This window comes from Bufo bufo, chromosome 5 (genome assembly GCF_905171765.1).
Source record: "Bufo bufo chromosome 5, aBufBuf1.1, whole genome shotgun sequence".
In the NCBI taxonomy this organism is placed as follows: Eukaryota; Metazoa; Chordata; class Amphibia; order Anura; family Bufonidae; genus Bufo; species Bufo bufo.
Window position 1 is genome coordinate 548,286,633 of NC_053393.1, and position 25,024 is coordinate 548,311,656.

The 25,024-nt window shown below is 46.4% G+C and overlaps 1 protein-coding gene across 2 annotated transcripts in view; it reads right to left on the bottom strand.

Annotated features, from left to right (window-relative positions):
• LOC121000766 overlaps window positions 1–25,024 on the bottom strand; it is a 126,981-nt gene that overhangs the window by 32,720 nt on the left and 69,237 nt on the right. The window contains exons 6-11 of one of the 2 annotated variants that reach the window (XM_040431381.1): window positions 22,726–22,827; window positions 19,316–19,447; window positions 10,128–10,235; window positions 5,944–7,584; window positions 3,058–5,060; window positions 72–2,355 (exon numbers count right to left, since the gene is read on the bottom strand). In XM_040431381.1, the coding sequence (XP_040287315.1) occupies window positions 72–2,355; window positions 3,058–5,060; window positions 5,944–7,584; window positions 10,128–10,235; window positions 19,316–19,447; window positions 22,726–22,827 (6,270 nt within the window). The remainder of the gene's footprint in view (window positions 1–71; window positions 2,356–3,057; window positions 5,061–5,943; window positions 7,585–10,127; window positions 10,236–19,315; window positions 19,448–22,725; window positions 22,828–25,024) is intronic. The other variant, XM_040431382.1, reaches the window with a different exon arrangement.

Below are 25,024 nucleotides of genomic sequence, written 5' to 3' on the forward strand. Positions count from 1 at the left end.
TCCGCCGCCGGCGCTGTGGTGCGTGCAGCCATGCTTTGGCATGAAGTTTTTCAAGCAAATTAAAAACACACCTTTTTCTGGCCGCTTGGATTTCTCTACGGCAAGTCCTGCGGCTCTGGAAAGTGGTGGTGACGCTGGTGGAGGGGCAGCACCTCTGGCTTTAGTGGGCCTCATGTAGCCCTTCAGAACCTCGGGAGCTTTGGATTTCTCCTCAGTCTTACTTTTCTGAGGGGCCTTCTCTATAGGAAGATGTTCCTTCAGACCAGGAGCTGAAGACTTTACTTTGGTCTTAGAAGTAGCTCTGGGGGCTTCTCCAGTCAAAGCTTTAGGTGATGTGGTCAAGATTTTAGCTTCAGTTTCTTGACGAACTGCTTTACAACCATCGTCACTTCCAGGAACATTTAGGACAACATCTGTGGAGACGTTGACTACATTTTCTGGAAATTCTTCAGTCTTCCTTGAAGTCTCATTGGAGGCATCCAACTTAGGGGTTGTTGGTTCAATAGCATCTCCTTGAATGTTGAACTCCTCATGAAGCAATTGTGGAGGTGTGACGGAACAACTTATGAGGGGCTCTGAAACCTCAGACTGCAGGTTCTCGATTACAACAATGTCACTTGTATGGCCAAAACTCAACTCTTCTTCTGGAGAAACCGGAAAATCTGACAACTTTTTTTGAAGGACAACCTGATCTTGTGCTCCAAGTATTTCTCCAGCCCCTGAGGACGCTGGTAAATGAGGAGTCAAATTTAGACTGGGCTCCAAGATTATATCAGACTTTAGTTCTAATTTGTCTTGTGGTGTTTCTCCAGTAAGTGTCAAGATATCTTCACTCAGCCCTTTTAATAATGGAGTTTCTCCTTCTGGTTGGTCACATTTTACATCCGATGAAAGAAAGCTAAAATCTGCCTCCACAGGGTCCAATCTCCGAGGAAGCTCCTTAGCTTTCTGCTCCTTAGCAGTTAAGTCTAGTAGAGGAGGAACCACAGCATGACTTGTTGAATCTTCTACATGATCGTGTCTAACAAGACCATCATTCCCCATCAATTGCCTGGCGTCTACCAAAACTGGACTTCCCTTCTGCTCTGAGCTATGATGACGCTTTAACGACCCACGTTCGGCTTTCTTAGAGCTTGAAACAATGGCTTCCAGCGGGTGGTCGTTTGGTTGCAGTGATAAGGCAGACACTTCAAGGCCTCTATCCCCAGTGTCATACCAACCTTTTGCACTGCTTGATTTTGACTTCACTTTGCCCTTTTTGCTTTTCACTTGCCTCTCAAAGGAAATGTCTTCAAGATCTTGAACCTTTTTTGGGCGTGAAAGTGGCTGGCCAGTCTGGACGATTGGCTCTGATCGGCTCACCATGGCAGGAGAACTGGAGAAATTGGGTTCCAGGAAGAGATCTTTGCTCTCTGGGATTGTAGCGGATTGATTTTCAGGAACGTGCTCTGTGCCAGGTTTATTTTCTGGAATGATCACTTTGCTATCCATATCCAGCACCATATGAGGCTCATCTTCTACATTCAGAGGTTTGCGGTCCTGGACATCAACAGGCTTATTTTCTTCTACCAGTACTTTGTCATCCAGGGCGGCACCAAGTTTACTTTCTGGATGAAGATCTTTGCCGTCCAGGTCTATTTTCTGCTTGCCTTCTGGTGTAAGGTCTCTGTTACCCAGGACAGAAGAGGGCTCGCTTCCTGGAAGGGCCTCCTTGCCGGCCAAGACTGAGGCAGGCTTATTTTCTGGAGCAGAAGCATCGAGGCCAAGGACTTTTTCTGGCTCCCTGCTGTCGGGGACTGTACTATGCTTATTTTCTAGAGTACGCTCTCTATTCCCAAGGACAGTTCTGGACTTCTTTTTTGGAGTAGACCGTTTGCCATATATAGCAGGCATACTTTTCAGAATTGGCTCCTTGCTGTCCAAGACGATACCTGCCTCATTTTCAGGAGCTTTGTGGCTTGGCTCTGCATCAGCCTTTCCTTCTGGAGCAGGTTTGTTGCTGTCCAAGACAATACATGCCTCATTTTCAGGAGCTTTGTGGATTGGCTCTGCATCAGCCTTTCCTTCTGGAGAAGGTTTGTTACTGTCCAAGACAATACATGCCTCGTTTTCAGGAGCTTTGTGGCTTGGCTCTGCATCAGCCTTTCCTTCTGGGGCAGGTTTGTTGCTGTCCAAGACAATACATGCCTCATTTTCAGGAGCTTTGTGGCTTGGCTCTGCATCAGCCTTTCCTTCTGGGGCAGGTTTGTTGCTGTCCAAGACAATACATGCCTCTTTTTCAGGAGCTTTGTGGCTTGGCTCTGCATCAGCCTTTCCTTCTGGGGCAGGTTTGTTGCTGTCCAAGACAATACATGCCTCGTTTTCAGGAGCTTTGTGGCTTGGCTCTGCATCAGGTTTGTTGCTGGTCAGGACAGACTTACCATCTAAAACCAGCTCTTTACCATCCAGGATCGTGTCAGCCTGGACGATTAGCTCCGATCGGCTCACCATGGCCGGAGAGCTGGAGAAATTGGGTTCCAGGTAGAGATCTTTGCTCTCTGGGATTGTAGCGGATTGATTTTCAGGAACGTGCTCTGTGCCAGGTTTATTTTCTGGAATGATCACTTTGCTATCCATATCCAGCACCATATGAGGCTCATCTTCTACATTCAGAGGTTTGCGGTCCTGGATATCAACAGGCTTATTTTCTTCTACCAGTACTTTGTCATCCAGGGTGGCACCAGGTTTACTTTCTGGATGAAGATCTTTGCCGTCCAGGTCTATATTCTGCTTACCTTCTGGTGTAAGGTCTCTGTTACCCAGGACAGAAGAGGGCTCACTTCCTGGAAGGGCCTCCTTGCTGGCCAAGACTGAGGCAGGCTTATTTTCTGGAGCAGAAGCATCGAGGCCAAGGACTTTTTCTGGCTCCCTGTCGGGGACTGTACTATGCTTATTTTCTGGAGTACGCTCTCTATTCCCAGGGATAGTTCTGGACTTATTTTTTGGAGTAGACCGTTTGCCATATATAGCAGGCATACTTTTCAGAATTGGCTCCTTGCTGTCCAAGACGATACATGCCTCATTTTCAGGAGCTTTGTGGCTTGGCTCTGCATCAGCCTTTCCTTCTGGAGCAGGTTTGTTGCTGTCCAAGACGATACATGCCTCGTTTTCAGGAGCTTTGTGGCTTGGCTCCGCATCAGGTTTTTTGCTGGTCAGGACAGACTTACCATCTAAAACCAGCTCTTTACCATCCAGGATCGTGTCAGCCTTGGTCACTTTATCTTCTAAAACTGTAAGCGGTTTAGTTTCTGGAATGGACTCCTTGCTATAGAGAACTCTATCTGGTTTACTTTCTGGAACACATTCTATGCCTCCCAGCAGCTTGCCAGGCTTTTCACTGCCCTGGACTACAGGAGGAACAGGCTCCCTGCAGGCCAGGGTTGGACTAGGACTACTTTCTGTATTGGCAGGCTTGCCATCCAGGACAGTATCGCACCAGTGCTCTAAAAGGGACTCTTTACAGCTCAGGACTGTAACAGACTCACTTTCTGGAACATGCCCTTTGCCATCATTGCTTGGGTCAGGCTTTACTTTTGGAGTAGACACTTTGCTATCCAGAACTGTGTCAGTCCTTGTCCCTTGAGTGGGATCTGCAAGGACTCCCTCAGACTCACTTTCTGGATTAAGCAGACTTATTTTGGGCTCTACAGATCCCATTACTAAACCAAGCACAGTATCTGTAAGTGACAAAGGCTTACAGGGGACATCCTCTTTGTATATGCCTTCAGTGGTTACAGAGTGCCTGGGTGGTAAAGAACCAGCACTACTGTCCCTTTCATTGCTGGGCAGCAGAACATCATTATGTGGCCCCCATATCTTCTCTTCAGATACCAACAAATCTCTGGACACCTCCTTAAGGTCTAGGCCATAACCACAGCCAACAGCCAGGGGTTCTGTGGTGTCGGTACGAACAGTTTTATTTACATTCTTGCCTTTCATCTTCTGCTCTCTCTGTTTTTGCAGCTCATCTAGTGGCATTACAAGAGGTGAACGCTCCTGTTCGGGATTCAGTGGCAGTCCCATCGGTAGAATACCAGCCGACACCTCCGATTCAAGGTCGTCTAAACCCTTCTGCCAATGTTTTGGATCCTTTACATGCCCTCCACGGCTATAGCTGCCAACTCGCTTATCCCTCTTTTTAGGCTTGTCCCACTTTACCGTTCCAGCCCCTGCATCAGCGAAGTGCTCGCTTGCACTCTCCTTGCCTTCATCTCTTCTCGATGAAACTTTCGGTGTCTTCTCAGAAGTTGAGAGCAAAATTTCAGGATGCAAATAAGGGCATTTCCTGACCTCTGTGTCAGCAATTCCAAAGATAGCCTCCACAGGAGCGTCAGGTTTCCCACTTTCTCCCATGAGGGAAGGCGGTGCATCGAAAAAGCTTTTATCTACTTGGTCGCCAGGTGGGGCTTTAAAAGGCCTGATGGAGGGAGAATCAATGTTTCGTGGAGCTGCCATTAGCTTCTCTGGAGAACACAAGGTCAGGTCACCTTCCCTCTCCGCAGAGCTCTCCGGGGTACTCTTGGCTACGGTAAGATTGGTGGCAGGCAAGGAGCCATTTGCTGCACTTCGAGTCTCTCTCTTAGCAATACCCAGAGGTTTCTCAAACAGATGGTCTTGTCTTGTAGGGGGCTCCACGTGTCCCATCTGCCCCGCACTCGTGTACAAAGCCTCACTGCTAGTTCTAGTCAATGCATCCTCCTCAAACTCCATTTCTTTGGATGCAAAAGCTTTCCTTTGCTTTGGTTTCTTCTTTTTCTTTTTTAGGGATGTTTGGACGCCATCCGGATCGCCCACTTCTCTGGCGGCTTCCCTTCGGCTTTCCATCATATCGTGGGCTTTTATATGCAATGCTTTGGCTCTAGAGGCCAATGATTCAGAATCACCAGGTTGGGCAGAAGGTGACTGCGGATTTGGACTGGCAAGGCCAGACTCTAGAAGCGTGTCCGAAACTGGCGCTAAAGCAGTTTTCACTCTGCCCGGCCGCCGGTCACTGGTTTTGGAAGACCTTTGCTTTAGAGTCACTGTAGATATAACAGGAATAGGTGAGGTGCTTTCCCAAACCAGTCTGGATTTATGATAAACAGGTGTCTTAGGCTACTTTCACACTAGCGTCAGTCTTCTCCGGCAGGTGAACAGCCTGTCGGATACGTGCTGCCACTAGTGCACACGTGCCATCGGAGGTCCGCTCCAGCCCCATTGACTATAATGGGGGCGGGCCAGAGTCCCGGCAGCAGCACGGCAAACATTCCGAGGGGCGGCCGGAATAAAACTATGACAGGTCGTAGTTTCATTCCGGCCGCCTCTCAGCATGTTTGCAGTGCTGCTGCCGAAACTCCGGCCCGTCCTAATTATAGTCAATGGGGCCGAAACGGTAGTCTGGGGGTGCAACGTGCACTAGCGGCAGCACGGATCCGACAGGCTGTTCACCTGCCGGAGTTCCTTGCCACTAGTGTGAAACTAGCCTTAAGGTCTACAGCAGGGATGGCCAACCTGAGGCTCTCCAGCTGTTGCAAAACTACAACTACCAGCATGCCTAGACTGCCTACAGCAGGGCATGTTGGGAGTTGTAGTCTTACAACAGCTGTAGAGCCGCAGGTTGGCCATCCCTGGTCTACAGCAATGCCCTATGTGGATCCCTAGAGCTAATCCAAACAGCTTGAGGCCATCTTGGAGCATGTCCAGCGGGAGGTGGCCTCATAACTCTCACACAATAGGGCGTTCTGCTCAAATAACACTTTACTCTATGGCACTTTTACTCTTACAAATTCATTCAAAGCTGAAAACATAGAAAAGGACCAACAGGGAGAAAACTACTACAGCAAATCCCACCGGGTACAAAAAGCCATCAAACTAAATAAAGCAATCTATATTGTATATGTTAATGTATGCTTGTTTTTCCCTTACCTTGGTCTCCAAGATGTTGAAGATCATCTCTTACAGGTGGTGCTTCAGGTTGGTGGCTTCCTTCTGCTGGTGAGGCCAACTCTTCCTGGACTGAAGCAGTGAGGGGAGAGGGGGTCTCCAATTCCTCGGTTAATGCAGCAGGTGAGGCAAGAGCTTCTACGTCCTTGGTTAACGCCTTAAGGGAGGCCTGAGTCGCGGATTCCTGGACTAAGGCAACAGGGGACGCTGGAACTTCTGCTTCAAGGACCAATCCAACAGGGGAGGCTGCAACGTCCGCTTCAAGGACCAATCCAACAGGGGAGGCTGCAACGTCCGCTTCAAGGACCAATCCAACAGGGGAGGCTGCAACGTCCGCTTCAAGGACCAATCCAACAGGGGAGGCTGCAACGTCCGCTTCAAGGACCAATCCAACAGGGGAGGCTGCAACGTCCACTTCCTGGACAAGTGCAACAGGGGAGGTCGGGGCTTCTGCTTCCTGGACCAATGCAACGGGGGAAGCTGAAACCTCCTCTTCCTGAATCAATGCAATAGGGGAGGATGGAGCAGCCGCTTCCTGGACCAAAGCAACGGGAGAAACAGGAATCAATGGTTCCTCGACTAATACAAAGGGGGCAGCTGGAACTTCCTCCAACTGGACCAATGCAACTGGGGAAGTCACAGCTTCTGCTTCCAGGTCTAACGCAGCAGGGGAGGCTGGAGACTCTTTTTCAAGGTATAATGCAGCAGGGGAGGCTGGAGACTCTTTTTCAAGGTATAATGCAGCAGGGGAGGCTGGAGACTCTTTTTCAAGGTATAATGCAGCAGGGGAGGCTGGAGACTCCTTTTCAAGGTATAATGCAGCAGGGGAGGCTGGAGACTCCTTTTCAAGGTATAATGCAGCAGGGGAGGCTGGAGACTCCTTTTCAAGGTATAATGCAGCAGGGGAGGCTGGAGACTCCTTTTCAAGGTATAATGCAGCAGGGGAGGCTGGAGACTCCTTTTCAAGGTATAATGCAGCAGGGGAGGCTGGAGACTCCTTTTCAAGGTATAATGCAGCAGGGGAGGCTGGAGACTCTATTTTAAGGTTTATTGCAGCAGGGGAGGCTGGGGACTCTGCTTGCAGGTCTATTGCAGCAGGGGAGGCTGGAGACTCCTTTTCAAGGTATAAAGAAGCAGGGGAGGCCGGAGACTCTTTTTCAAGGTCTATTGCAGCAGGTGAGGCTGGAGACTCTTTTTCAAGGTCCTTTGCAGCAGGTGAGGCTGGAGACTCAGTTTCCGGGTCTAAAGAAGCAGGGGAGGCTGGAGCATTTATTTCCAGGTCTAGTGCAGCAGGGAAAGCTGGACTTTCTTCTTCATGGAATTCACCAAGAATTTCTGCCGGGAACTGATTGGCAGCGGAAACCGGAGAATTTTTGTGGATCAATTCAACAGGTGATACAGGGGTATCTGCAGGGGACGGAGGGGGCTCAATACTGGTCCCGGGAGTCACCTGCTCTGCACCAAGTTCTTCTTTAGATGGATCACATTCCACAGACTGAAGGATGGGGACAGCTTCGTCCTGACTACTTTCCTGTACATCATTTCCAGTGGCTGGGTTGGGGGTCTCAGTGGATGTAGATGTTGTTATCTCCTGGTCGTATGAATAAGGGTTTGGAAACTCATCTGAAAGAAAAAAAATAAAAGGTAAGTAAAGTTATAGGCTGACAATGGGAGATTTGGGGAGGGGGAGATGGGATGAAACATTTGCTTTTATGGAGGAGCGTGAAACCAGAACCAAGCTTCCTCCGGGTGCAAGGAGTAAAGAGTCCACGAGACAATGTGGGCCCCGGGCAGAGGAAATAGTTGTATCCTAACAGCACGAATGCCTTCCAACAACATACATACATACAGGCTCGCATGTGTGACAAATACCAGGGCAAATGTACAACTCGCAGAGGGCATCATGCATGGGGGTCCTATTCTGATTAAAGGGGTTGTCTGGGCTATAGACATTCCTCAGGATAGGTTATCAATATCGGATCAGTGGGCGTCTGGCACATGACAAAGCTGTTTCGGACAGCCATGGCTTCAGACCTATAGTGTACCGAGCTGGAAGAGGATAGCGCCATACACAAGATACTGCAGCTAAGTGACTGGGAGGTGCGCTGCAGTATGGTGGTGGCACCCGAAATTATACAGTGTATGGGGATGCCGGATCTGGCAGCGATTACATATCCTGACAGCCTGGACAAACCGGTTTTAATGCCAGAAAGCACAAGCAGATATGTTTAAAGGGGTATTCCGAGACTTTTATACTGATGACAGTATCCGATCGGTGGGGGGCAGACACCCGGGACCACCGCCGATCAGCTGTTTGAGAAAGCGCCGCGGCCTTCCCTTACCAAGCACAGCACCAAATATAGTATAGCGGCTATGCTCGGCATCGCAGCTCAGACATATGCAATTCAATGAAGCCGAGCTGTGCCTAGTCCATGTGGACCGATATACAAGACGTCACTGGCCTAGGGAAAGCTGAGAGAAGGCCGTGGCCCCACCGTGAGCACCGGTGGCTTCTCAAACAACTGTTTAGTGGGCGTTGGACCCCCGCAGATCAGAAACTGATGACCTATCCAGAGGATAGGTCATCAGAATAAAAGTCTCAGAAAACCCTTTAAGGGATAGTTGACAGACACTGCTAAATTAGAGATGTCAAATCATTAAGGCCGCGTTCACATCTGTGTTGTTAACTCTGGCACTGTGTCCGCCGTACATGCCGCACAGCGTCCGCCGTACGTGCCGCACAGCGTCCGCCGTGCGTGCCGCACAGCGTCCGCCGTGCGTGCCGCACAGCGTCCGCCGTGCGTGCCGCACAGCGTCCGCCGTGCGTGCCGCACAGCGTCCGCCGTGCGTGCCGCACAGCGTCCGCCGTGCGTGCCGCAAAGCGTCCGCCGTGCGTGCCGCAAAGCGTCCGCCGTGCGTGCCGCAAAGCGTCCGCCGTGCGTGCCGCAAAGCGTCCGCCGTACGTTGCCGCAAAGCGACCGCCGTGCGTGCCGCAAAGCGTCCGCCGTACGTTGCCGCACTGTGTCCGCCGTACGTTGCCGACCTTCAGCTGGACAAAAAAATAAATAAAAATGCAACATTATGTTTTGTCAGGCCAAAAGTCGGCATATATACCGGAAAGCGCACAGATTACCGCAGGATCCGATTACAGTGAATGGGGATCCGGTGGTGCATAGGGTTGATGTATACCGGTGGCAGCGTCATACTGTGGTATTAAGAAACAGTGATCTGGCAAAATTCCTAATAACCGCAGTATTTTGTGACGTCATAGGAGCGGTCATGTGCGCTGACCGCTTCTAAATCTGCCTCCGCCGGTCCCCGCGTCTGTCATATCACTGAATACAAACACATTACTTTCCACAGCGGCCGCCCCCGGATCCTCCTCGCTCCTATATTCAAGTTTCCGCCCACCTACATAGGACGTCGGAATCCGAGCACACGAGCGAGGCGGTCGCGGGAAGTGTCGCTCCAGACTCCGACTGCCTCCTCACACAATTCACCTGACTCCTGGCCTGAGAGGAATGTCCAAGTTAGGGAAGAGGAGTAAGAGACCCCCAAAAAATAGAATAGAACTGGCCCAGGTCACGGACGGGGTCATAAATAAAGGTGGTATGTGTAGGTCTTCTGCGGCGAGGCCTGGTCCTTCCCTTCCTGCAGTCTGCACATTGATCTATAATAGCAGGCAGTATGGAATAATGAGTCCCCCATACAAGAGCAAGAAGACCATACTGTATGGTGGCCACAAGACTTAAGGAAGGGGGGGTTCAAAAATAGTTGCCCATACAGTATAAGGTCTTCTTGTGGCTGCCCCATACAGTATAATATTAGAGATACTAGACTGCGCAGAAGCGCAGCCCAGTATCGAAAAAACGGAAATCCCGGTATCGTATCGATACCGGGACAAAAGTATCGATTGGGTATCGAAATTTCGATACCCGCAACAACCCTACTAAGAGGGCAGCCCTGGCTGTACAAATGTATTGGAGACGTTACACTTTAGATTGCAGGCCACTGTGTCCACGTATAGAGGGAGGTGGGACACGTTTAGCCTCTCCAATGCGTGGGGTGCTGCAGCCGATACCTGTCTGAATTATAAGCAGGGTGCCACGTGAGGTGTGCTGTACGACAAGCAGCAGATCGTCAGCATTTACTTGCCGTCTCCTTACCTTCGTCTTGTGGTTCCAGATAAGTGCTGCCCAATCCGGGGAGAAGTTGACTCTCTGGACAAGAAGCCTCGTCAAACTCCTCGGATTTCAGCTGAAGTCCTTCATGTTCTGAAAGGCACAGGAAAAATGAAAGATCACCATGACTTGCACGGGCCTGGTTTTATGTCTGCTGGAGGAACTACAAGCCTCAGTATGACCCAAAAGCTACAGGTAAAAAAAAAAACAAAAAAAAAACAACAGGAACAAAACTAATGAAAAACATCCAAAGCTTAATGCACTCTAAAAGAAAGTGTGGCCCCCATAGAAATCCCACACCACGCAGGGGGGACCAGCTGCCGCTGAGTAACTCACTGGAGGTCCGAGCAAACAAGAGGCTCGGGAAAGTTCCAGGTTTTCGACACTTCAGAGAAAGAAAAGTTGAGTCCTGGGGTGTGAGTCAGCAGATCAGCCGTCAGAGAAGAGGCTGCAGGCGAAGAAGACAGCGCTTCCTCAGCAATCCTGCGCGGACACAGGAGGCGTCCGCTGATTAAAAGTGAATGAGGCTGAGGGACAGCTGCACGGGGCGAGCTATAAGACCACGCATGACGAGCCGCCCAGGAACGATCACTATGTCTGAAGCAAGGAAAGTTACACAGGGACCGGCTCCAAATGTCGGGGTCTGCTCCCTGCCAAAATCCAAGAGTCCCCATCATATAAAAACTGCACCAAAATAGAAGCCGGCACATCTACTATACATACGAACATTCATTCAGGGGGTGTGAAGAGAGCCCCTAAAAAAAAAAAACAAAAAAAAACAAACACAGACTACAGACTACAGACCCTCTGACTGAAGCCGAGGCTATTTTAGGAAGGTCTATTTAGGTCACATTCACATTGCTGCACTTGGATGTAAAAAACCAAGACCAAAAACAAGAATTTCTCAAATGAATAGCTTGACACTAGAATGGGATTATAGGACAGATCTGTGGCAACTAATATCCCCCCCGCGGCAACCCTAAAATATCTTGCCAAGCTATACAGTTACAAGCTAACCAGAGTTGCATCCTGTATTATACTCCAGAGCTGCACTCACTGTGTACAGTGCATTGCTTATCCTGTACTGATCCTGAGTTACATCCTGTATTATACTCCAGAGCTGCACTCACTATTCTGCTGGTGCAGTCACTGTGTACATACATTACTTATCCTGTACTGATCCTGAGTTACATCCTGTATTATACTCCAGAGCTGCACTCACTATTCTGCTGGTGCAGTCACTGTGTACATACATTACTTATCCTGTACTGATCCTGAGTTACATCCTGTATTATACTCCAGAGCTGCACTCACTATTCTGCTGGTGCAGTCACTGTGTACATACATTACTTATCCTGTACTGATCCTGAGTTACATCCTGTATTATACTCCAGAGCTGCACTCACTATTCTGCTGGTGCAGTCACTGTGTACATTACTTCTCCTGTACTGATCCTCAGTTACATCCTGTATTATACTCCAGAGCTGCACTCACTATTCTGCTGGTGCAGTCACTGTGTACATACATTACTTATCCTGTACTGATCCTGAGTTACATCCTGTATTATACACTAGAGCTGCACTCACTATTCTGCTGGTGTAGTCACTGTGCACATACATTACTTATCCTGTACTGATCCTGAGTTGCATCCTGTATTATACTCCAGAGCTGCACTCACTATTCTGCTGGTGCAGTCACTGTGTACATACATTACTTATCCTGTACTGATCCTGAGTTACATCCTGTATTATACTCCAGAGCTGCACTCACTATTCTGCTGGTGCAGTCACTGTGTACATACATTACTTATCCTGTACTGATCCTGAGTTACATCCTGTATTATACACTAGAGCTGCACTCACTATTCTGCTGGTGTAGTCACTGTGCACATACATTACTTATCCTGTACTGATCCTGAGTTACATCCTGTATTATACTCCAGAGCTGCACTCACTATTCTGCTGGTGCAGTCACTGTGTACATACATTACTTATCCTGTACTGATCCTGAGTTACATCCTGTATTATACTCCGGAGCTGCACTCACTATTCTGCTGGTGCAGTCACTGTATACATACATTACTTATCCTGTACTGATCCTGAGTTACATCCTGTATTATACTGCAGAGCTGCACTCACTATTCTGCTGGTGGAGTCACTGTGTACATACATTACTTATCCTGTACTGATCCTGAGTTACATCCTGTATTATACTCCAGAGCTGCACTCACTATTCTGCTGGTGGAGTCACTGTGTACATACATTACTTATCCTGCACTGATCCTGGGTTACATCCTGTATTATACTCCAGAGCTGCACTCACTATTCTGCTGGTGCAGTCACTGTGTACATACATTACTTATCCTATACTGATCCCGAGTTACATCCTGTATTATACTCCAGAGCTGCACTCACTATTCTGCTGGTGGAGTCACTGTGTACATACATTACTTATCCTGCACTGATCCTGAGTTACATCCTGTATTATACTTCAGAGCTGCACTCACTATTCTGCTGGTGCAGTCACTGTGTACATACATTACTTATCCTATACTGATCCCGAGTTACATCCTGTATTATACTCCAGAGCTGCACTCACTATTCTGCTGGTGGAGTCACTGTGTACATACATTACTTATCCTGTATATCTGGACTTCTCCAAAGCATTTGACACTGTACCACATAAAAGGTTAGTATATAAAATGAGAATGCTCGGACTGGGAGAAAATGTCTGTAAGTGGGTAAGGCCTCTTTCACACTTGCGTTGTCCGGATCCGGCGTGTACTCCACTTGCCGGAATTACACTCCGGATCCGGAAAAACGCAAGTGTACTGAAAGCATTTGAAGACGGAACCGTCTTCCAAATGCGTTCAGCGTTACTATGGCACCCAGGACGCTATTAAAGTCCTGGTTGCCATAGTAGTAGTGGGGAGCGGGGGAGCAGCATACTTACAGTCCGTGCGGCTCCCCGGGCGCTCCAGAATGACGTCAGAGCGCCCCATGCGCATGGATGACGTGATCCATGTGATCACATGATCCATGCGCTTGGGGCGCCCTGACGTCACTCTGGAGCGCCCGGGGAGCCGCACGGACGGTAAGTACACTGCTCCCCTGCTCCCCACTACACTTACCATGGCTGTCAGGACTTTAGCGTCCCGGCAGCCATGGTAACCACTCTGAAAAAGCTAAATGTCGGATGCGGCAATGCGCCGAAACGACGTTTAGCTTAAGGCCGGATCCGGATCAATGCCTTTCAATGGGCATTAATTCCGGATCCGGCCTTGCGGCAAGTGTTCCGGATTTTTGGCCGGAGCAAAAAGCGCAGCATGCTGCGGTATTTTCTCCGGCCAAAAAACGTTCCGTTCCGGAACTGAAGACATCCTGATGCATCCTGAACGGATTTCTCTCCATTCAGAATGCATTAGGATAATCCTGATCAGGATTCTTCCGGCATAGAGCCCCGACGACGGAACTCTATGCCGGAAGACAATAACGCAGGTGTGAAAGAGCCCTAAGTAACTGGCTGAGTGATCGAAAACAGAGGGTGGTTATTAGTGGTACACACTCAGATTGGGTCACTGTCACTAGTGGGGTACCTCAGGGGTCAGTACTGGAGGGGGGTCACTGTCACTAGTGGGGTACCACAGGGGTCAGTACTGGAGGGGTCACTGTCACTAGTGGGGTACCTCAGGGGTCAGTATTGGGCCCTATTCTCTCCAATATATTTATTAATGATCTTGTAGAAGGCTTGCACAGTAAAATATAAATTTTCGCAGATGACACTAAACTATGTAAAGTAATTAACACCGAAGAGGACAGTATACTGTATATATACTACAGAGGACAGTACACTGTATATATATATACTACAGAGGACAGTACACTGTATATATATACTACAGAGGACAGTGTACTGTATATATACTACAGAGGACAGTATACTGTATATATACACTACAGAGGACAGTATACTGTGTATATACACTACAGAGGACAGTATACTGTGTATATACTACAGAGGACAGTATACTGTATATACATACCACAGAGGACAGTATACTGTATACACACCACAGAGGACAGTATACTGTATACACACCACAGAGGACAGTATACTGTATATATACTACAGAGGACAGTATACTGTATATACATACCACAGAGGACAGTATACTGTATATACATACCACAGAGGACAGTATACTGTATACATACCACAGAGGACAGTATACTGTATATATACTACAACGGACAGTATACTGTGTATATATACTACAGCGGACAGTATACTGTGTATATACACTACAGAGGACAGTACACTGTATATATACACTACAGAGGACAGTACACTGTGTATATACACTACAGAGGACAGTACACTGTGTATATACACTACAGAGGACAGTATACTGTGTATATACACTACAGAGGACAGTATACTGTGTATATACACTACAGAGGACAGTATACTGTGTATATACTACAGAGGACAGTATACTGTGTATATACTACAGAGGACAGTATACTGTGTATATACTACAGAGGACAGTATACTGTGTATATACTACAGAGGACAGTATACTGTGTATATACTACAGAGGATAGAATATATATATATATATATATATATATATATATATATATATATATATATATATATATATATATATATACACACACACATATACATACACACACTACTAGAGGACAGTATACTGTATATATATATGTATACACACACACTACAGAGGACAGTATACTGTATATATATATATATATATATATATATATATACACACACACACACACACACACACACACACTACAGAGGACAGTATAATATATATATATATATATATATATATATATATATATATATATATATACACACACACACACACACCACACACACACACACTACAGAGGACAGTATACTGTATATATATACTACAGAGGACAGTATACTGTATATATATACTACAGAGGACAGTATACTGTATATATATACTACAGAGGACAGTATACTGTATATATATGTACTACAGAGGACAGTATACTGCTACAGATGGATCTGGATAGATTGGAGGTTTGGGCAAAGAAGTGGCAGATGAGGTTCAACACTGACAAATGTAAGGTTACGCACATGGGAAGGAATAATGCAAGTCACCCGTACATACTAAATGGTAAAACACTGGGTAACACTGACATGGAAAAGGACCTAGGAATTCTAATAAACAGCAAACTAAGCTGTAGAAACCAGTGTCAGGCAGCTGCTGCCAAGGCCAATAAGATAATGGGTTGCATCAGAAGGGGCATAGATGCCCGTGATGAGCACATAGTCCTACCACTTTACAAATCACTGGTCAGACCACACATGGAGTACTGTGTACAGTTCTGGGCTCCTGTGAACAAGGCAGACATAGCAGAGCTGGAGAGGGTTCAGAGGAGGGCAACTAAAGTAATAACTGGAATAGGGCAACTACAGTACCCTGAAAGATTATCAAAATTAGGGTTATTCACTTTAGAAAAAAGACGACTGAGGGGAGATCTAATTAATATGTATAAATTTATCAGGGGTAAGAACAGAGATCTCTCCCATCATCTATTTATCCCCAGGACTGTGACGAGGGGACATCCTCTGCGTCTGGAGGAAAGAAGGTTTGTACACAAACATAGAAGAGGATTCTTTACGGTAAGAGCAGTGAGACTATGGAGCTCTCTGCCTGAGGAGGTGGTGATGGTGAGTACAATAAAGGAATTCAAGAGGGGCCTGGATGTATTTCTGGAGCGTAATAATATTACAGGCTATGGCTACTAGAGAGGGGTCGTTGGTCCGGGGAGTTATTCTGATTGGAGTCGGGAAGGAATTTTTTATTCCCCTAAAGTGGGGAAAATTGGCTTCTACCTCACAGGGTTTTTTTTTTTTGCCTTCCTCTGGATCAACTTGCAGGATAACAGGGCGAACTGAATGGACAAATGTCTTTTTTCGGCCTTATGTACTATGTTACTGATCCTGAGTTGCATCCTGTATCATACTCCAGAGCTGCACTCACTATTCTGCTGGTGCAGTCACTGTGTACATACATTACTTATCCTGTACTGATCCTGAGTTACATCCTGTATTATTCTCCAGAGCTGCACTCACTATTCTGCTGGCGCAGTCACTGTGTACATACATTTAGCCTGTACTGATCCTGAGTTACGGGTATCGTACTTTCGATACCCAATCGATACTTTTATGCCAGTATCGCTTCGGTATCAAGATTTTAATTTTTTTGATACTAGACTCTCTTATGGCGCTCGGCGCGCACGCAGACCGTGGAGAAGGAGGGAGTCCCTACCTCCTATGACGCGGCCACGCTGAGCCCGATAAAATGAGCGGGCTCTGAAGCTGCCCACACCACTGCCACCAACGAATGTGCCGCTATTAATTAAAGCAGGAGGCGGGACGAGGGAGGGAATACACTGCTGCGCCGTCTGAACGAACAGCAGCCTCCTCCTCCTCCTGAGTGTCCTCCCCAGAGTCCAGCAGCCAGCATAGCAGGTGCCTAGCCACTGTGCCACCAATGATAGTTAACCTTTAATACAAATACAGGAGGCAGGTGCCGGCGGTACCCACCTCCGGTATCTGTATTAAAGGTTAATTATCATTGGTGGCGCAGTACGCCACGCCAGTATTAAAGTCATTGGTGGCAGTGGCCATAGGATCCCCTCCCCTCCTCATTGGTGCCGGCTTCTGATCAGAGCCCCAGCAGTGTAATCCAGGGGCTCCGATCGGTTACCATGGCAGCCAGGACGCTACTGAAGCCGTCCATGGTCAGCTCCCTGCTGCTGTGTGCACTATGCCCAGGGACAGTGTGAGGTCCTAGTCACCATCATAGAGCTCTATCAGGGTGAATAGGACAAGGGATGAAAAGATCCCAGGTTCTAGCCCCTAAGGGGGGGAAATAGTTATTAAAAAAAAAAGTTTAAAAATAAAAAAAATTATTAAAGTATAAATTGCCCCCTTTCCCAATTTTTCATATAAAATATATAAACAATAAACATATTACATATCGCCACGTCTAAAAAGTCCAAACTATTAAAATATAAAAATAAAAAACAAAAACCTCCTATTCGGTGAACGCCATAACAGAAAAAAAATAAAAATAAATAAAAAACACACGATTCGCAATTATTTATTTTTTGTCACCTTGCACCCCCAAAAAATAGGATAGGACACTTAAATTATGGGCCGGACTGCAATAAAAGGCGGAATGCACGCAGCTTTTTTGGCGTTTTATATTTTTCGCGAGGAATATAGTATCGCAATACTTTATGGTATCGAAACAACCCTAAACCTGAGCTGCATCCTGTATTATACTCCAGAGCTGCACTCCCTATTCTGCTGGTGGTCACTGTGTACATACATTACTTATCCTGTACTGATCCTGAGTTACATTCTGTATTATACTCCAGAGCTGCACTCACTATTCTGCTGGTGCAGTCACTGTGTACATACATTACTTATCCTGTACTGATCCTGAGTTACATCCTGTATTATACTCCAGAGCTGCACTCACTATTCTGCTGGTGCAGTCACTGTGTACATACATTACTTATCCTGTACTGATCCTGAGTTACATTCTGTATTATACTCCAGAGCTGCACTCACTATTCTGCTGGTGCAGTCACTGTGTACATACATTACTTATCCTGTACTGATCCTGAGTTACATCCTGTATTATACTCCAGAGCTGCACTCACTATTCTGCTGGTGCAGTCACTGTGTACATACATTACTTATCCTGTACTGATCCTGAGTTACATCCTGTATTATACTCCAGAGCTGCACTCGCTATTCTGCTGGTGCAGTCACTGTGTACATACATTACATTACTTATCCTGTACTGATCCTGAGTTACATCCTGCATTATACTCCAGAGCTGCACTCACTATTCTGCTGGTGCAGTCACTGTGTACATACATTACTTATCCTATGCTGATCCTGAGTTACATCCTGTATTATACTCCAGAGCTGCACTCACTATTCTGCTGGTGCAGTCAGTGTGTACATTACATTACTTATCCTGTACTGATCCTGAGTTACATCCTGTATTATACTGCAGAGCTGCACTCACTATTCTGCTGGTGCAGTCACTGTGTACATACATTACTTATCCTGTACTGATCCTGTCTTACATCCTGTATTATACCCCAGAGCTGCACTCACTATTCTGCTGGTGCAGTCACTGTGTACATACATTACTTATCCTGTACTGATCCTGAGTTACATCCTGTATTATACTCCAGAGCTGCACTCACTATTCTGCTGGTGCAGTCACTGTGTACATACATTACTTATCCTGTACTGATCCTGAGTTACATTCTGTATTATACTCCAGAGCTGCACTCACTATTCTGCTGGTGCAGTCACTGTGTACATACATTACTTATCCTGTACTGATCCTGAGTTACATCCTGTATTATACTCCAGAGCTGCACTCACTATTCTGCTGGTGCAGTCACTGTGTACATACATTACTTATCCTGTACTGATCCTGAGTTACATCCTGTATTATACTCCAGAGCTGCACTCGCTATTCTGCTGGTGCAGTCACTGTGTACATACATTACATTACTTATCCTGTACTGATCCTGAGTTACATCCTGCATTATACTCCAGAGCTGCACTCACTATTCTGCTGGTGCAGTCACTGTGTACATACATTACTTATCCTATGCTGATCCTGAGTTACATCCTGTATTATACTCCAGAGCTGCACTCACTATTCTGCTGGTGCAGTCAGTGTGTACATTACATTACTTATCCTGTACTGATCCTGAGTTACATCCTGTATTATACTGCAGAGCTGCACTCACTATTCTGCTGGTGCAGTCACTGTGTACATACATTACTTATCCTGTACTGATCCTGTCTTACATCCTGTATTATACCCCAGAGCTGCACTCACTATTCTGCTGGTACAGTCACTGTGTACATACATTACTTATCCTGTACTGATCCTGAGTTACATCCTGTATTATACTCCAGAGCTGCACTCTCTATTCTGCTGGTGCAGTTACTGTGTACATACATTACTTATCCTGTACTGATCCTGAGTTACATCCTGTATTATACTCCAGAGCTGCACTCACCACTCATTTTTTAAGCACTGTGATTCCCGTTCTCACCTGGAGGACTGTAAGGACTGAGCGCTATCTTCTCCTCCTTCGTCGGCTGCCATATATGTGAAGTAGTGTCGTTCTGATGGACTTGAAATGAATTTTTGTCAGATTCGTCACTTGGAGTTTCCCCAAATGTAGCTACAAAGAAAGAAGCGGTAATCGTAGATGATCGGTTACTGTTCACACTCGTGGTGTGTGGCAGATCTCACAGATTAGGATGCGATCTGTCCGCCATATAACAGGCCTGGACAAAGACTCCATCTACACGGGAAAGTGAGGAATATGATGGTGATGTGCAAACACAAAGAAGTCATCAGAAACTCAGTAGTGCAGCCTCAGGCTTTGGGCTTGTAACGTAAGAGCCGCCAGGATCCTCAGCAACCATCTGTCAATTGTGGGTGAACCAAACACGAGGCGTTCAATTTCTTAGGAGCACCTCCGCAGGGCAAATGAGGAATTACACAGCGTCCGTTGAAAAAAAAAAAAAAAAAGGTTGTGTGGTTGTGCCGGGTCCTCCAGGACAGGAGGCGCTCTTCTATAGATGCTCAGGGTGACAGAGAGAGGTCCTAAAAGAGGGTCCCACTTGTATTGGCTGATGGGCAGCGGGGGCCACATTAGGACGAGCGCACTTGTCCAGCACCATGTTATCAGGAGCGAGACAACGGCTGTGATAGACAGCTGCGGCCCCCCCTCTAATGGTGGAGAGCACAGGAGACTTTAGTCCTCACCCTTTAACCCCTTAGATGTTGTGGTTAGTAGGGAACACGGCATCCAAGGCATCAGCAAAAAGGAGGCGGTCAATCTGTCAGACCACCTACCCCATGACACAACCCAACATTGACCCCCGATTCTGCCATCTACAGAAGTCGTCGGGGGTCTAATTGGCTACTAATAATATTACACTGCAGTATTTTGGTGCAGTGGGTAATAAAGCTCAAGTCCTCGAGTGGGACAGGTACAAAAAGAAGTTAGAAAAATGAATCAAAAATCTAAAGGGGGGGGGGGGGAAACGTTTTCTCCTTAGGCCTCATGCACACGACCGTTGTTTGGGTCCGCATCCGAGTCGCCGTTTTGGCGGCTCGGATGCAAAACCATTCACTTTAATGGGGCTGCAAAAGATGCGGACAGCACTCCGTGTGCTGTCCGCATCCGTGGCTCCGTTCCGCGGCCCCGCTAAAAAAAAAATCTAACGTGCTATTCTTGTCCGCGCTTTGCAGACAAGAATAGGCATTTATATTGCCGGCGCCCGTTCCGTAAATTGCGGAAGGCAACACGTGCGGCTTCCGTTTTTTTTGCGGACCATAAATAACGGAACGGTCGTGTGCATGAGGCCTTATAAAAAAACTAAACCCAAAAACAAAGCCAAATATTTCACGATTACTAATTTTTTCTCATCTCCTTCACCTCCCAAAAATGTATTGTTTTCCAGTGGATGAAAAAAAATGTATTGGCGCCGTTGAAAAACGAGGCTACATTTAGTTAAAAAATTTGTTATGGCGCTCAGGAGGATGTAAAAATAAAATAAATAAAAATAAATAAAATAAGTAAAAATAAATAAAATAAAATAAAAAAAATAAAATAAAAAAAATTATATAAAATACTAGATCACAAAAGCCCAAGCTGGCCTGGTGATTAACCCTTAGGCTACCAGCACCGTAAATGCACTGGAGCAATGTGTGAAAATGACGTCCGCTCGCACGTGCAGCGGGCGTCATGCCCGGCAGATCTCTGCTGTTTCATACAGCAGAGACCTGCAGCTAATTACCGTGACTGGCAATAATGCCGATCGCGGTAATTAAATGCTTGAGTGAGATCGCGGCTTCCTACCTATGCCCCTTGTGTCCAATCCGGGCATAGGTAGTTGCGCTGAATATTGGTAGCCTTACTGAGTAGGCTAACAGTATTCAAACTGCAATTCTTATTTTGGCCACCAGATGGCAGGCCAGGATAAGAAAAGTGAGCAAAATAAGCTAATAAATTACTGATAAACCAAAAAAATAAATAAAATTAAAAAAATTAAAAATGTAAAAACTCATATGAGGCACATAATCAAAAAGTTAAAAAAAATATATAAAAAAAGTTTAAATCAACCCACTTTCCGTATAATTAAAAAATAGATAACAATAAATATAAACATCATGGGTATCACCGCGACCGAAAATGCCCATACTATTAAAGTAGAAAATAAAAATACCAATGCGGCGAATGGCGTAATGGAAAAAAGGGTCAAAATGGCCGATTTGCCATTTTTTTCATTGCTTCTCTTACCTAAAAAAAAATGTCATAAAATGTGATCAAAAAGTCAAGCACACTCCAAAATGGTATCAATTAAAAGTACAGATTGTTCTACAAAAAATGAGCCCCTAAACAGCTGAGTAGACAGAAGTATAAAAAAGTTATGGGGGTCATAATATGGGGATACAAAAAAAATAAAAAAATTTAAAATATATTTTTTTTTTCTCAAAGTTGACATTTATTTTTACACTATTTAGACATAAAGAACCTATACATATGGGGTATCGTCGTAATCGTACTGACCCAGAGAATGAAGGGCATGGGTCGGTTTTGCCGTAAATAAAACGCCGTGGGAACAAAACCCGTAAAACGGTGGAGGGATTGCTTTTTTTTTTTTCCAATTCGACCCCATTTGGTATTTTTTTTTACTGCTTCCCACAACATTTGATGCCATAATGAATGGTGGCATTAGAAAGTACAACTTGTCCGGCAAAAAATAAGCCCTTATACAGCTATGTCACTGGAAATATAAAGTTTATGGTTCATAGTGAAGAAAAATGTAAACACAAAAACGAAAAAACCTCCGGTAGCCAAAAGGGTTAAAGGGCAGCCGTCAGCAGATCGGACCCCATGACACTGGCGGCTGCCCAGTTACATGTGCTCTTTGCAGCTGAAGGCGTCTGTTGTTCCCATCTTCATATGTGTTCACACTGGTGAGAAAAAGGACATATGCAAATGAGCCTCTAGGAGCAACGGGGGCGTTACCCTTACTCCTAGAGGCTCTGCCCTCTGCACTTTGACAGCTTCAGGCAGTGTAAATGTGATCACACCTGGTCCTGTCAGTCAAAGTGTAGAGGGTGCTGCAGTTGCAGAGAGAGCAGAGCCTCTAGGAGTAAGGGTAACGCCCCCGTTGCTCCTAGAGGCTCATTTGCATATAGTAAAACCTAATTTTTCTCAGCAGTGCGGGCACATAGGAACATGGGACCAACAGACGCCTTCAGCTGCCGAGTGCACATGTAACAGGTCAGCCAAATCTGCTGACAGATGCCTTTAAGGGGTTAAAGGGGGTTTAAGTAAAATTTTAACCACTTTATTAACCCCTTTAATGAGAGAAACGAGTTAAGGCTCAGTCATGGTGACTAACACTTTATAACCACCCAGATGCCACACGACAGTCTTACCAGAGGTCTTCTCCGAAGCGTCGGCGCTCTGTGTGTCGGTGTCTCCGGATTTCGAGTAAGAATCGGTCAGCCATCCTTCATTAAAGGCGGCTTCAGTGGAACCTGCAAAAGATAAAAGCAGAAAGCTCCATAACGTGGCCGAGGAGGATGATCCGCAATGATGAAAATGACTGGGCTAATGAAATGGGTAGGGGGGTGGGAGAAACATAGGACGGTGGCCTAGTGATGGGGGAATGGACAGATTTTACCGAAGCTTGCACAAGACAATCAGTCACAACCTTAGCATAGCTGCAGCCCCTCCAGGAATTCAGCTCCGAGACCTGCTGAATGGTGACTGCAGCTCTGGGGGACCTCTGGGGGACCTGAAAAGTATGAGAGCTGGATAATACAGGTGGACAATAATCGACCCCATGGCAGAAACTGTCCTCAATGAGCTGAGGATGGGTGAGGGTCAGCTAATGTATGTACACAGCAGAATAGTGAGTGCAGCTCTGGAGTATAATACAGGATGTAACTCAGGATCAGTACAGGATAAGTAATGTATGTACACAGTGACTGCACCAGCAGAATAGTGAGTGCAGCTCTGGAGTATAATACAGGATGTAACTCAGGATCAGTACAGGATAAGTAATGTAATGTATTTACACAGTGACTCCACCAGCAGAATAGTGAGTGCAGCTCTGGAGTGTAATACAGGATCAGTACAGGATAAGTAATGTAATGTCACAGCCTGTTCTGTGAGAAGGTCTGGCAGACGTTCTTCTCTACCTCTTGTATGATGTTCTTTGTTTTGGTTTCACTTTCTCATCTCCTTTCCTTCTGCCAGGTGTCACTTATTTAGACATAATCGTCTCCCTTTATATTCCCTCCCATACTGCCTCACTGCGGTTTATACTACTTCCTGGATGAGGTGGTATCTGCTGGAGGCTGCATCTGCTGTTTGCTCAGATTAGTCCTTTACTTTATTGTGTTTCCTTGCTGGCTTGATTCTAGGTGACCCTGACTCCCTTCGTATTAAGTGCAGGGAGCCGGTGGTCGTGTCCCCTCACTATTATAGGGTTTTCAGGTGTCACACAGGCTTAGGTACGTGGGCATGCAATCGTCTACCATCGAGACCCTTGTATAGCAGTCAGGGAGAGCTCTTAGGGTTTTATAAGGCTCACCTAATAGCTCCTTAGTTTCGGATCAAGCCAGTCGCTCGTTTATTTATCAGTTCCAGCTATCTGCAAATCTCATCCATGACATGTAATGTATGTACACAGTGACTGCAGAATAGTGAGTGCAGCTCTGGAGTATAATACAGGATGTAACTCAGGATCAGTACAGGATAAGTAATGTATGTACACAGTGACTGCACCAGCAGAATAGTGAGTGCAGCTCTGGAGTATAATACAGGATGTAACTCAGGATCAGTACAGGATAAGTAATGTTTCTACACCGTAACTGCACCAGCAGAATAGTGAGTGCAGCTCTGGAGTATAATACAGGATGTAACTCAGGATCAGTACAGGATAAGTAATGTAGGTACACAGTGACTGCACCAGCAGAATAGTGAGTGCAGCTCTGGAGCATAATACAGGATGTAACTCAGGATCAGTACAGGATAAGTAATGTATGTGCACAGTGACTGCACCAGCAGAATAGTGAGTGCAGCTCTGGAGTATAATACAGGATGTAACTCAGGATCAGTACACATCATTACCATGAGATAAAATGGTGACCATGAGGGCAGGAAACATTCTTCCCATTGAAACACACTACAGTCAGATATTAATGGATGACAACAGGAGACTAGCAGACACGTGTGGGGAGCACCGGCCGCAGCATCTTGTCCACAACGTGACTTATTAATGCATAAATCTATTTCCAAGCAGCAGGAGATGATTGACTTGTGTGACCGGAGGACGACCTCCTCATCCAGCATCCTGGGTCAGGACAGAGTGAGTGACCCAAAAAGTTATGTCATCTTATTATCTCAATTACATCAGTAAACGTGTGGCAGGGGGGAGGGGGGGGGGGGGGCTGTACATGATGGTAATTCAGACAAACTGCAAAGTCTGAGACGCTCACATACACTTAATGTCCTGAGGATCAAGCAATCTCCATGAAGGCATCAGCCATCCTCTTCGGTCAAGAAGTTAGAAGTCACCTTCAGTGGTCTCTAAAGCCCCCCAATCATCTGACATGTACGGGCCCTCCCGAGTCTCCCCGACACCTGACATGTACGGGCCCTCCCGAGTCTCCCCGACACCTGACATGTACGGGCCCTCCCAAGTCTCCCCGACACCTGACATGTACG